Raw genomic sequence first — 14,636 nt, forward strand, 5'->3', positions numbered from 1 at the left:
GAAAGGCCATACGGCTGTTAAAAAAGAGGCACAGCCTTAGGTACTGACTTGGACAACCTCCAAGATATATTAAGAGGAAACGGCAACGTACAGAACAACGGGCGTACAGGCTACTACTTGTGTTTAAAAAAGAAAAGAAAAGAGAATTGAAACCCAGCCATCGCTAAAGAGAAAAAAGTGTAAGTATTTCCTAAACATGCCTTGAACATCCCTGGAAGGTTCCAAGGGAAACAGGTAACAGTGGTCACCTCTGGGGCCACGGGGAGGAAGGGAGGCTTCCTCCCGTTCTCCAGCCTGCACCTTTACGTGTACATGCTCTTACCTCCCCCCTCTGTGAGCCCCGAAGCTCAGGAGACCGGCTCCGGCTCACCGCTCGGGCTCCACACCGCTTAACGACGCGCCTGGTGTTTCCCGCGCACGAGGCCACGGAATCTTCACCAGTCAGCGGGGAGGGGCCCGCCACCCTGGCCATGGCGGGGACTGTGGCTAGGTTCGCCCAAAGTCACGCGGCAGGTGGGTGATGAGGTCGCACTCCTCGCGCTCACCACGTCCCACGCCGCCAGCCTAAAGTCGAGCGCGGGGGGTCCACTGACAGCAAATGGCCCCACGGGGTGGCCGGACAGGCCTCATCTCCCGCCTCCGGGCGCTCGATTTCTTCGGTGGAAGAGTGAGAGCGAGATGTCACCAGGCTGCTCCCCGCGCCTCACAGACACCAGGAACAGAAGAGAAAGAGAAGTAATCCCTCTGGGAAGTGACAGACCGCAGGCGGGGCGAATACCTACCTCAGTCTTCTTTCGCCCGCCAAACTCTGTCGGCGCAACGCCCAGAGACTCGACCCCGCGCTCCCGGAAGTGATTCGATGGCCTAGTCCCCGCCCCCCGACTTCCGGCTACGGGCCTGGTTTCGCGCGTGCGCCTCAGGAACCAGCTCCTGGGATCCGGATGCGCGTCTCCACGAGGTGAACGCGAAATGGAGGCCTCGGCTTCTACCCCACCGTCAACCTCAACCGCAACTTCAGCTTCGACTCCAGCGACCCCGGCCGGCCTGGAGCAGCTGGACGAAGAGCAGGTGAGTGGCCTCTGGGGAGGAGCGTTCGGAAGCCGGATGGCCGTGGCCTTGGGCGGCGCGGTTGCGGAATGCAGGCTTCGGGCCGGTGTGGGCGCCTCCGGAGCTTTAGGGAGGGTCGCTCGTTCGCGGTGCCCTCGGCTCGCCCGCTGCTTTGTACTCGCGGGTAGACGCCCGCCTCCTCCAGCCCTGCGGCCTGGCTCTCTTAGTTGGATTTTTTTGTTTTGGCTGCTCCGTGCGGCCTGCGGGATTCTAGTTCCCCGACCAGGGATCGAACCTGTGTTCCCTGCGGTGGAAGCGCGGAGTCCTAACCACTGGACCACCAGGGAAGTCTCTTATCTTGAGTTGGATTGCAGGTATAACTTGGGATCCTGGGGTGAGGTCCACCTGGCTGTGCTTCCCTGCCTTTGACTTTGGCCAAGTCGCTTGATTTTTACCAGCCTCAGTAACCTCGCAAAATGGGCTCTGAGAGGAGGTGATGCACCTAAAGCGCGGTAGCCAGGGAGCGTGGCACATAATAAGCGCTCAGGAAATACTAGATGCAGGTGTATTGCGCTTTTATTGGTATTACTGCCTTCATCATCCAGCGCAGGGGAAGCACGTTCTCTCTGTCTCAATGTTATATTTAGAAGAGGCTCGTTTCTGTAGACGATGCTATTAGCTTAGGTGGCTACATTCCTCTGATTACAAATTGCAGGATCCTAATGGATACGGTTGTGGAGGTTACCTGCTAAAATAGAAATTTATCAGGGACAAATTCTGGGGCGGGGGCAAGTTTTAAATTCGATTGAGATGTAATTTATTTGTGTATCTCCACCTTGCAGATTAAAAAGGCAGTAGAAGCTCTGTTGGCACATTCCAGATCCAGGAAAAACGCAAATGGATTGCTTTTGAATGAGAATGAAAATTTCTTTTTAATGGTGGTATTATGGAAAATTCCAAGTAAAGAACTGAGGGTCAGATTGTAAGTTCTGATTTTCTACCTTTGCTCTTTTTATCTGCTTGGCCATTCCGTGCAACTTTAACAAATGGCAGCTTAGTTTCTGGTGGAAACTTTGCAAACTCGGGATAACTTGAGTTGAAATAATTGTGCCCCCCAAAAACCATAGGTCTTCAGACATTCTTAAGTTTTTTAAGATTTCAGATGTGCTTAAGTTTTCTAGAAATGTCACCAGTTTTCTGGATGTTTGGTGGACAGTTTGACCTAAGCTGTTCTATTGAATCTGAAAACCTGGTTTTTGAGAGGACAGAGGTTAGAATAAATGAAACAGCTTTCATATTTTCATAGGATCTGTTATCTTTCCACGTCAAGCTAGTTGCAAGCTAAAATTCCTGAGGTCCTGAACTCACTCCTTTATACAGACAATTAAAAATTTGGCAGTGATTTCCTAAGAGAAAAAAACCCATGGTGATAGCACATTCTTATTGCTAGGACTCGTAGGTGAGAGATGCCCTCTCTGCAGAGTTGCCAGATTTAGCAAATAAAAATACAAGCAATTTTTAAGATAAGTAGGTCCCATGTAATGTTGGGGACATAATTATACTTAAAAAATGGTTCAGATTTAACTGGATGTCCTATATTCTGTCTGGTAACCCTGCCTCTCTGTGGAGTCTCTCATTTCTTGGGTGTTAAAAAGCCAGCTGTGCTATAGAAAGCAGTGTGTGGGATAGCTTCTTTTTCTTTTCCCCATAAAGGTGGGTGATAGGGGTTAAGAATGACTACAAATTGGAAAGACCCTTTTGACCCTCAGACTCTCTCTTAACTCATCCTCACAAACTGCACCAGCCAGATTGCCTTAGTTATTGCTTTATGTATCTGGGTGCATTCTTTATTCCATACCTCTGCCCAGGCGAGTTTTTGCTTCTGGAAAGCCCTTACTTTCTCCGCAGTGTTTTTCCAACTGCTCACCTCTTGGTGATTTCTGCCACTTGCCATCTCGTTTGCCAAGTCCTGCTTCTGCGGATTGCTCTCTTTTTAAACTGAGGAAATGTTTCCTCAAAACGTGTAGGCCTAGAAAGTGAGCTAAACCTTTTTGAGACTCAACATAATTCATGTTTGCTGGTCCCTGTAGGTTTGCTCCGTTTTCTGTTTCTGGTCTTGAGAGTTATGTTTGTGGAGCCCAGGGGGTTCTGCAAGGTAGAGTTCTGAATCAGAACTGTCCTGATGAAACTAGATTATTCTAGCACATGGTAGTACGTATGCCTATATAGCAACACGTAAAATAATAATAATTACGTGTGCACTATTTTGAGTATCTTTGATTATATTTTAAGTCTTAATTGTATCCCAAATATTAGTTGATGTTTTGGCCTGCAGATATTTGTGGTGATTTAGTATTTGAATGTTAAAAATCTCTCCTCTGTACCACTGAAAACTAGACTATTTATTTATTTATTTATTTATTTATTTATTTTGCGGTACGCAGGCCTCTCACTGTTGTGGCCTCTCCCGTTGCGGAGCACAGGCTCCAGATGTGCAGGCTCAGCGGAACTATTTTGAGTATCTTTGATTATATTTTAAGTCTTAATTGTATCCCAAATATTAGTTGATGTTTTGGCCTGCAGATATTTGTGGTGATTTAGTATTTGAATGTTAAATCTCTCCTCTGTACCACTGAAAACTAGATTATTTATTTATTTATTTATTTATTTATTTATTTATTTTGCGGTACGCAGGCCTCTCACTGTTGTGGCCTCTCCCGTTGCGGAGCACAGGCTCCAGATGTGCAGGCTCAGCGGCCATGGCTCACGGGCCCAGCCGCTCCGCGGCATGTGGGATCTTCCCGGGCCAGGGCACGAACCCATGTCCCCTGCATCGGCAGGTGGGCTCTCAACCACTGCACCACCAGGGAAGCCCTAGATACATTTTTAAATGTTCTCAGTAGTGTATTTGCTTTAAAAGCATGAATGAAGTTTATTGAAATGACAGTGAATTTATTGTGTATTCTGTGGGATATAAACATACATGTTATCAGTTATAATGCTTTATTCGTTGGTTCGTTCTCATGTATTTTGCAGGTCCTTGCCTCATGGTATTCGATCAGATTTAGCAGATATCTGTTTATTTACCAAGGATGAACCTAATTTAACTCCCGAACAGACAGAACGTTTTTATAAGAAGCTTTTGAACAAGCATGGAGTTAAAATCATTTCTCAGGTAATGAATAGCTGTAACTGACCAATGCTAAGCTGTCCATCATGCTGGCAGCTAGCCACACATGGCATTAAGCACTTGATACGTGGCTAGTCAGAATTAAGATGTAACACAAATACTGGATCTTAAGGATTTAATATGGAAAAAGAATATAAAATAATTTCTATAAATTACAGTTAAATATGGTATTTTAGATCTGTTGTGTTCAATAAAATATGTTATGGGGAAAAAAACATTTCTCAGGTAGGGAGCAGGTTAATATTTTCAAGACAACTAAAAGATTGGATTCAATTAAAGTGACATTCCTGGTACATGTTTCTCTCCTAGGAATTTAATTTTTAACTTAATTTTCTCTTTTTAATTTAATTCTCACTGGCTTTAGGTAGGGCATATTCCCTCTTCCCTGTGACAGATGGGCTGTTGAGGTATGTTGACCTAAAAGCTCAACACATGCATCAGTAATGATTATATCTTGAAGATTTTATAGAACGCTGCTCCGTTGTGTCACTTCTCTCTCCTTCCAGAGCATCCTGGGTTTGCCTCTGACTTGGCACCCCTCCCCCTTTTTGTAGTCATTGGTTCGGTTTCTTTAGCTGAGGGTCCCGACTCATTTGCCCCTGTGCCTGTGCTGTTTTAGATACTCACATGTTCGCTAAACTGTGACCCCAGGGCATTTTAAAATCCAAATACAAATTGCCCCAGTATTTCTTCTTGTTGTTGTTCAGGTTCTTAATTTTTTGTTTTTATACCTTTTTTTCCTCTCTCTCTCTTTTTTATCGAAGTATAGTTGGTGTACAATATTGTTAGCTTCAGGTGTACAGCATAGTGATTCAGGGTTTTTTGTTTATTTTGCAGATTATATTCTCTTATAGGTTATTATAAGATATTGGGTATAGTTTCCTGTGCTATACAGTAAATCCATGTTGCTTATCTATTTTATGTATAGCAGTTTGTATCTATTGATCCCAAACTCCTAATTTGTCCCTCCCCTCCCTTTGGTAACCATAAGTTTGTTTTCTGTGTCTGTGAGTCTGTTTCTGTTTTGTATATAGATTCATGTTTTTACATTTTCTAGATTATCCCCCTCCGAACTTTAAAAAAGGAATATAAAGCCTATGAAGCTAAGCTCCGCCTCTTGGGTAGTTTCGACTTCTTCATTACGGACGCCAGAATCAGGCGCCTCTTACCCTCACACCTCGGGAGACATTTCTACAACAGAAAGAAGTAAGTTTCTCAGCAATGACCAGACTTTAGTAGCGTGAAATTTACGGGTGTGTATGTGCTGCTGTAAATGCCTTTGTATTGTTTTAGAGTTCCAGTACCTGTAAACCTTCAGGCCAAGAATTTATCCAGAGAGATCAGTGACTGTGTAGGGGGAACTGTCTTAAACATCTCTAAAAGTGGTTCTTGCAGGTAGGTAAAAGGCGTTAAGGTGTGCCTCTGTTTCATTTTATATTTAATAATGATTTTATAAACTTTTTAAAATAAGATAGTATTAATGAAACCAGACTCTTCTGTTAAAACTAAAATTCATTCTTTAGAAGTATTCAGTTCTCTAGAACAGTGCTGCCCCCTAGAACTTTCCAAAGTGGTGGAGGTGGTCTGTAGCTGTGTAGTCTCATGCAGAAGAATGAGCCACAGATAGCTGCTGAGCACTTGAAACATGGCTTCCACAGCTGAGGATCTGAACTTCTAACTTTACCTGATTTTAACTAACTTAAATTTTAAAAGGCACGTCTGCTGATTTTTACTGTACTGGATGGGCACCTTTTTTTTTTTTTTTTTTTTAATTTTTTGGATGTGCCATGCAGCGTGTGGGATCTTAGGTCCCCAACTAGGGATTGAACCTGTACCCCCTGCATTGTGAGCATGGAGTCTTAACCACTGGACCACCAGGGAAGTCCCTGTACAGGGCACCTTTAGATGTTTAGGAAAACAGGAGAATAAGCCTGGTTCAGGGTGTACTTGCAGGTCAGTGACAGTGGGCACACAGAATGGGCAGGACCCCATCTTTGTCTGGAGGGAGGTAGGAGCATCAGCGCGTCTCATCCTCATTCTGCACTCATCCTGCCGACAGCCAGCCTGCCTTTCCGCTCCCATGGTGGGGAGAGTGGGGGCTGCCAGGACCAGTGGACCCAGTGGCTGAGCAGTGGGCATTTCTGGGCTTCCCCGTTGGCTTGCGGCTGCCCTCTGCTTCAGCTGAGGGGATGGTTTTGCTCTTGGCCAGAAGACGCTATTACACGAGCAACTGTTCATTTTAGAGGTGGCAGCTGTGTCAGGGCAGTGGAGCTATAAAGGTAGCAAGCAGTCCTCCTGGGGGTGGTCCTTTTCAGAACAGCGGCTGCTGGGGGTAATTGCCCTCAGGAAAGCTTGAGGGCTGACTCAGTGACCTGTGTTTTCCAGAATGAAGGTGGAATTCCCTTTGGCCCTCCCCACTGCCCCTCCCAGCCTCACATGGTTCCAGGTGCCAGCTCCTCAATCACCTATTGATGGTAGGGCATATTTCAGGAGGAGGGCACTTCTAGAACGTGAAGGATGATCATCTTCCTCTAAAATAAATTGAGAACCTAAAGATTTCAGTGATTTTACATTAAAAAATTTTTTTTTAGGATTGTGTATTTCTCACATACCTGCTTATGCTGTATTTTGAAAACCAAGTTATTTTTTCAGCTCTCTGTGTCTAATGCTTTATTAAATTTCAGTACCATCCGCATTGGTCACACTGGGATGCAAGTTCAGCACATCGTGGAAAACGTTGTTGCCGTCACAGAAAGGCTTTCACAGAAACTGCCGGAGGTACGGTCTCGCAGATGCTTCCATTGGCCGTTCGTTTAAAGGAACAAAACACCTACAAATGATGTTACTCTTCTCTCTGTTTCAGAAGTGGGAGAGCGTGAAGCTCTTGTACGTGAAGACTGAGAGATCGGTTTCCCTGCCTGTCTTTTCTTCATTTGTCAGCAGTCGTGGTGAAGCCAGGGGACTACGCACGCAAAATCAGAAGAAGAAGGTTAGTAGAAGTTCACATCCCAGGCAGGCGTAATCAAGGCTGTAAGCGCAGCCCAGGAAGAGAGAACAAAGGCTCAGAAGGGGCCTTTGCAGTGTCAGGAGGAGCTGAGAGGAAGAGGAAAACCGAAATCGAGTCTATTCAGTATTCATACATGGTTATTTATGGGTGAAATTCAAGATCGTATGAGGCTGGCATACCTCTTGGTTTTGGTTTGTAGGTTTTCAGTGCTGCTGGTAATATTGCAGAAAGCCGCATGAGAGAAAATGGAACTTTTTGCTATTGGCTGGACCAATCTCCTAGTTTATTTGGTCTTTCTCCAGCCATGTTCATCAATGTGTCCAATGAGTTTTTAGACTCAGTCTTTTAATTTTTTGTCTTCTAGAAGTTCTGTATTTTGTTCTTTTTCAAATTATCGTTACCTTTTTTTGGTTTCCTGTTATCTAAATAGTCTTCCAGTTTGTCTTAATTCTTAGAACCCATTAAGCATAGTTGTTTTATTGTCTGATAATTCAAACCATTAGCCGTCTTGGTGATGTAGCGGGTTGTCTCTACCTGCTGGTTCCTGTGTACTTAGTTATTGTGGACTGTATCGTGGATAGTCCATTTGGAAAATTATTTGTAGAAGTAACTTGAGGGGTGGGATGAAGATCTTTCCCGAGAGGATTTAGACTTATGGCAGCCAGGCACCTTGGGGCACTCTCAACCCAGAACCACCTAGAAGCACACTCAAGGCTTGAGGTTCCCTGAATGATTCAAATCCACCCACGGTGACAAATCCTCACGGCTCTGCCCTCTGTTCATCTCTGTCCTGAGGGTTCGACTCATTGGGGTCCCAGCTTATTGTAATGAGGTTTTTACTTAGAATCCCTGCCTGGTATGGACATTAGGATTTGATTTCTCCACTTCACACCCCTGCCCTCCTGTGCCCAGTCATAACAGCTGTTAAAAGTTAGGGATCAGCAAATACTCTCAGGGCAAACATTTCTTACAGTGTAATCAGCTCATCAGTGCTTTTATGAAAAAAGTTGTTAATATTTTACCCTACTTTTTACTTGTTTTCATAATCCAAAATAACATAAACTGCTGTTACTGGAAACAAGAAGTCTGAATTTTTTGCTGCTTGTCAGATTCAGTTGAGGGCTTGGTGACAATGTTGGAATTGCTGGTTAAAATGGAATTTTGTCACAGTTATAGATGTTATCTAACAGTACTCTGTGGTAAGGATAATGGACCTCTAGCTATGTAAACTTGCTACTGTGTTAACTCTCAACCACAAACTCAGGCAGGAAAAAAATATCAGGGTTTTTTGTTTTTGTAGCAGCTTCACGGAGATGTACAGTTACCCATCTCATACATGGGGGGATTAGTTCCAGGATCCCCCCCACGGATGCCAAAATTTGTGGGTGCTAAAGCCCCTTAGGCAGCATAGTATTTGCACATAAACTGTACCACATTCTCTGGCATCCTTTAAATAATATTTTTATTCTTAATATTTATTTATCTATCTATGTATTTAGCCAGCTAGCTATCTAGCTGTGCCGGGTCTTAATTGCGGCACGCAGGATCTCCGCTGCCTCATGCGGGATCTTTAGTTGCAGCATCTGGGATCTAGTTCCCCAACCAGGGATCGAACCCGGGCCCCCAGCACTCCCAGGAGCACAGAGTCTTAATCACTGGACACCCTTTAAATCATCTTTAGATTACTTATGACTAATACAGTGTGAGTGCTATGTAAATAGTTGTCAGAGTGCAGCAAATTTAAGTTTCGCTTTTTGGAATTTTTTTTTTTCCCTTGAATTTTTTTTTTTTTTTTTTTTTTTTTGGGTGCGGGGGCCTCTCACTGTTGTGGCCTCTCCCGTTGCGGAGCACAGGCTCCGGATGCGCAGGCTCAGCGGCCATGGCTCACGGGCCTAGCCGCTCCGCAGTGTGTGGGATCTTCCCAGACCGGGGCACAAACCCGTGTCCCCTGCATTGGCAGGCGGACTCTCAACCACTGCGCCACCAGGGAAGCCCCCTTGAATACTTTTGATTCACATTTGGTTGAATCTGCAGATGTGGAACCTGCATATATGGAAGTTCAACACATCACATACTATACAATTCTGGATTATTCGTAACTCGCCTGTAAATGAGGTTGACTTCCACAGAGCTGGTGATTGCACACTTCAGATACCCAGATTCTGAATATAATTTACCACATAAAATGCATCTTTGGCTGGGACTCTGCGGCAAAGCAGAGTTGGGGTTCAAGTGCTGGCGATGGGACTCATGTGCTTGGATCTTGTACAGGTCAAGGCCCTTTCAGGGATCCTGTGGATGACCTGACTGCACGTGCTAAGTCTGTGCCATATATTTACCAACAAAAGGGTCCCCCATTAAAATTATGCTTGTTTTTTTTTTTTTGGTAGGTATCAAAGAAAAGCCAAAAGAAGAAAGAACGTCTTAAAAGACAGCAGGAAAAGAAAGGAAACAAGAAGCTTATGAAACAGGCTGGAAAGGCTGCACCAGCCCCGACTACAGATGCACCAGCCCCCAAAACTGGTGGTGCTCCAGCCCAGGACCCTGGACCCCAGAAGGAGACCAGTGGGGTGAGCACCCTCCCTAAAGCTCAAGACGAGTCTGAAGATGAAATCCCACTGCTGGTACCAGTGAAGGAAACTCCAGCTGCAAGAAGCGTAGAGGTATTTTCATTAATATGTAATATCCATCATGGATTTAGGGCTCCGTGTGCCAGGCAGGCACTTGGTGAGGGACGGGAAGTGCTATGCAGCTGGGAGGCATCGTTTATAAAAATCTGTTCTGCCAGAGATTGTGAAGTCATGGATGAAAAATACTAGGGTAAATCCCAAGAACCCCTGACTGACTCTATCCCCCTCCTAAATAGTGAAGCGATGTGTAGTCAGCACAGCCTTTTGTGTACCTTGGAATCAAGGGAGACCTGGCCATATTAATAATTCTAAACATTGCCTGTGGTTTTGAAAAGCAGGTTCAGTTTCTGAAGGTGAGTCCTCAGTCACCACATAATTAGTTTCAGAAAATTTACCAAGGGAAACTTGGGTGCTGGATTCTGCCTCTGAAACCTTTCAAATACCCCACCCTGAATGGTTCTTACAGAAATCTGACTTCATGGGTTTCAGAGGAGGTGATTTAAAGGAACTGAGTTTTTTTGTTTTGGGGTGCTTTGATAATGTTTTTTGTTTTTGTTTTGTTTGTTTGGCCGCACCACGAGGCTTGCGGGATCTTAGTTCCCCAACCAGGGATCGACCGCGTTCCCATGGCAGTGGAAGCGCTGAGTCCTAACCACTGGACAGCCAGGGAATTCCCATTTTGATAATGTTTTTGCTCGTACTCATAGTATCTATCCAAATATTGGGGGGAGACCTCTTGAAAATAAGGAGAGAAATGGGTCCCTAAGAGTAGAGGGCTGCCCTCACCGTGTGTGCATGAGACTCATGGCCCCTCGGCACAGCCCATGAGAGTCAACCCAGGGCTGTTACTGCACTTTACCGATTATGTAGTTTTTCCTCACAGTAATCCTTAACATCTTCAACGGAGTTATAATTTTCCTCTGCTAGTGAAATACTCCTTTTACAGTGTCCCCAAGCTGCTAGTGAGGTTTTCTTTTTAAGATACTTGAAATTAATGTTGATCAGTGTATTAACTGTAGGCACTATAATTGTTTCTAGAAAAAGTAAGCTGTATTTGTTACAATGGGACTGGCAGGTCATGTGTTGGAAATTAAAGAGTGGAAAGCATAGCTTCCTGGGTGGGTGATACGCATCAAGAGTGTAGAAGTGTTGGGTGTTCCCTGGCAGTCCAGTGGTTAGGAATCAGCGCTTTCACTGCCAGGGGCCGGGGTTCGATCCCTGGTCAGGGAACTAAGATACCACAAGCGACGAGGCGAGGCCTAAAAAAGAGTGTAGAAGTGTGTACGCCCTTGGAACCCATCTAGGGAATTTGATGAGGGGAAAGGTATGAAAGTTTCAGCATTGTTCACTGTAGAAGCAAAAGTGAGAAAATGCTATGTACCCTTGCAGTAGTTTTTATAAAGTTTTTCAAGATAACGTTTAGTACGAGTTTATAGTGCTTAGGAAATACTAATGAGATAGTTGAGGAAAGAGCATAATACTTGGCTTTTAAATACATACTCACGGGGAAAAGGTAGTGAATAATATTAATATTGTGTGGTAAAGTTATCAGTTTTGTTTTTTATATTTTCAATGTTTTTCAAATTTTCCATCTGCTTTATGTTAACTCAAAAACAAAGTTTTGTTGGTTGTTTTGTCTATATAACCTCTTTCTGTGTGGGACAGAGTCCATTGCTGGAATGTTGTCCTTGGATCATCAGCCACATCATCTGGGGTGCTTGGAAAATCCAGGATTTCCAGTCTGGAACACGGTCCCCCCTTTTGCTAACAGGCACCCCAGTTGGTTTTCACACACACTGTTACGGAACCGCCTGCCGTAACCCACATGCGAGGAATTTACAACTGGAGGTGAAGAAGAGTCAGGATTTAGGTCACAGGTCTTCCCACTGTGCTCCCAGTGCTTTTAGGAGTCCTTAGCCCCAGCCGTAAGGAAAGATGGTTAGACCAGGGAGGTGCCAGGCTCCTTTTTACAGTCATTAATAGTGGAGTACAGCTGCCTTTCAAAATGATTTTGAGGCAGGAGGAAAAAGCCATTCCTCATTCATCGTGCTGCAGTTTCCCTCTTAGGGGTTCCCTAAATTTTAAAAACAGTGACTCTTAGAGTTACATCATCAGTTGTCTGTCCCTGTCCCACACCACACCCACTTTTTTCTTTTTCTTAGACACAAAAAGATGCTGCAGGAAAGAAGTCTCCAAAGAAGAGTCCTGGTCCCAACACACCTCATGGGAAGAAGAGAAAGGCCTCCCCAGCTTTGGAGACCCCAACAGCTCCGGAGCCCAAGACCCCAGGTAAAGGCCCAGGGAAGAAGGCAAGAATCAAAGAAGAGTTGGAGAAAGAAAGAACCTCTTCGCTGGGGAAAAAAGACCCAAGACAGACTCCTAAAAAGCCAGAGGCCAAGTTCTTCACTACTGCTAGTAAATCTGCGAAAAAAGCTCCCCGTACCCCCAAACAGTGGCCCAAAAATCCCAAAGTACCCCAGTCAACCTAAAATCAGAGACTCAACCAGCAGGCTGCTCATCAGAGCTATCTAAAGAGCTTGTAAAAAATACCTGGGTCCTGACCCCTGTTGGAACCGCTGAGTGAGGCCTAGACTTAAATAGTTTTTAAAACCTCCACAAGTAATTCTCACACATGCTCATGGGTGTAAGAACCAGTAGTTTGAGGTAAATCCATTTATTTCATTGCTCTTTGTATTTGCTAATGCAGTAGAGGGAAAATACAGTGCTGCTCTGTGGTTGTGCTCTTTTATTATTAAAGTAAACATTTGTTTCTCAGTGTAAAATTGGCATCCCATGTCTTGTTGGTTTCACTTGAATGCCTATGATGTGACCCTTTCCTCATCTGCTTTAAGCCATTTGTTCACATGACAGCTCCATCACAGTAATCTGTGCAAACACATCCAAAGCTTGTTTGCAGGCCACTGATGGGCTCACTGCATGCAAGTCAGCCGTGGCCCTCATGCTGAGATGGGTCTTAGAAAAGGCCTTGGAATCGAAATTAAAATAATCGATTCCAGGACCCAGATGGTGATCAGCCAAGGTTGCAGATCACTGAGTTCGCATACATTTGTTGGGGGAGATTAACGTGGAGTCATTCACAGAGGCACTGGATCGAATCCTGAACGCTGCAGGCAAGAAAATATTTGTCTTCCATAAGCCTTTCCATCTTGCTCCAGATTCCTCCTCACCCTAAACAGACTTATTTTTATGTGACAGCTCTAGGGTAGGAAGCTTGGGAGAGTAGACTCTTAAACTTTGGGTCATTGTCAAATATATCCTGAGACAGTAAGTGACTTTTCAGGTACTCGGCCTTTCCCTGCATTTGAATTGGGGTACACATCTCTAATAGTAAGTGACATAGTCAGTGTAGTATAGGAAAGGCCAAAGTGAGGCATGCTTTCAAAGGTAATTAGGGTTCATGAACATAACGACTAAAGGAATCAAAGCTTCAGATGGTTCTCCAGCAAGTCAAGGAGTTGAGACAGCTTTTTAAATCATGAAAACCTGAAATACAAAATAATTTGTTTTTCATTCCCCTGTCCTTTTCGGCTTGTAAAAGTGAGTATACTACATTTAATGTAGGGTTTTAGTGTAATTGATTTGTTTACCATAGAAACTTAACTTATTCAAAGATGAAGATTTAAGTCTACTGCTTTGCTTAGGGCAAACTTACCTACCTAATCATATAGTCTGTGCTCTCCATGACAGTTTTCTGGGGTTAGCTGTATGTTTTTTTAATCCCATCCTCTAGCCAGCTAAAGATTTTGCAACACCCAGTGGTTCTTTGGCCTGTAGCTTAGTCCCTGTTGAATACGAAGCAGATGTTTACCTTCCTGTTCCACTGTGCGTCTAGTTTCCCTCTGTGGAAATTCTCATAGCTCTCTATGTTGAAAAGAGCAGATTTACTTAAGTTTCTTGAGCAGGATGATAGTTTTTTGACAATTGAAGGCCACAGTTGAGTTAGAGAGAATTCTGAATTGTAATGAAAATGTTCACATCATGGTGCTAGATTCCCAAGGCTTAAGTTTGGGAGGCACCTTACCTCATGGCTGTGAGGGCTGGGAGCCAATAATGGCCTATCCAGGGGCCAAGAGGAGTACTGGAAATCTGTGCAGTAAATTACATTGTTTTGTGGGATAAGAGATAGAGTATGTGGCTTATGTTTCAGTGGAAGTCAACCCTGGGTTTTCTGGATTCATCCTCCATGCCATAGAGATTTAATGGACAAAACCAGATCTGGTGGGAGAAATTTGCCACGTTTTTGTTCTGAAGAAATAATTGAATCTTAGTTAATTTGTTTTTTAGGAACTGTAATAAGCATGAAAATTTTAATATTTTAAATGCCTTGAATGTATTTAAGACTGTCCAAGTGTTTAATAAAGGTTACATTTTATTTCATAGTCTTGAAATATTTGAATGCAAAGAAATTGCTAAGTCATTTTGTCTTGTCACCAGACCAGAAACACTTTATGTACTTCATTCAGTTCATGGATGTTTAGGGTTTAATTAGCAAAGAAGTCTGTTGTCATTTAATTAAATATTTGAAGGTTCTGCATACCTGCATTTTTATCTCTTAAATTTGCTATGTTTTCCTTGCCTGCAATTAGTGTGTTAGTAGTCGCAGTGCCAAGATTCCCAATTAGGATTTTAAGAAATGCGAGAAGCCCTCATCAGTGCTTGGATCTTAAAGGAATGAATGCATGTGATAAAAGACCACAAATAAAATTTTGGTTATAGTGATTTCTGTATAATGGTCCTGGAG

The 14,636-nt window shown here is 43.9% G+C and overlaps 1 protein-coding gene across 1 annotated transcript; it reads left to right on the forward strand.

Moving 5' to 3' along the window:
- The first annotated feature begins 923 nt into the window (after nucleotides 1-923).
- On the forward strand, nucleotides 924-14,272 carry RSL1D1 (ribosomal L1 domain containing 1). The gene is made up of 9 exons (XM_024744550.1): nucleotides 924-1,068; nucleotides 1,890-2,029; nucleotides 4,084-4,222; nucleotides 5,295-5,443; nucleotides 5,531-5,632; nucleotides 6,922-7,015; nucleotides 7,101-7,226; nucleotides 9,635-9,907; nucleotides 12,037-14,272. Exons 1-9 carry the CDS (start codon nucleotides 970-972, stop codon nucleotides 12,361-12,363), a joined length of 1,449 nt encoding a protein of 482 aa, XP_024600318.1. The 5' UTR covers nucleotides 924-969; the 3' UTR covers nucleotides 12,364-14,272.
- Nucleotides 14,273-14,636: the final 364 nt, after the last annotated feature.

Source organism: Neophocaena asiaeorientalis, unplaced genomic scaffold (genome assembly GCF_003031525.2).
Source record: "Neophocaena asiaeorientalis asiaeorientalis breed wild unplaced genomic scaffold, Neophocaena_asiaeorientalis_V1.1 scaffold91, whole genome shotgun sequence".
Lineage (NCBI taxonomy): Eukaryota > Metazoa > Chordata > Mammalia > Artiodactyla > Phocoenidae > Neophocaena > Neophocaena asiaeorientalis.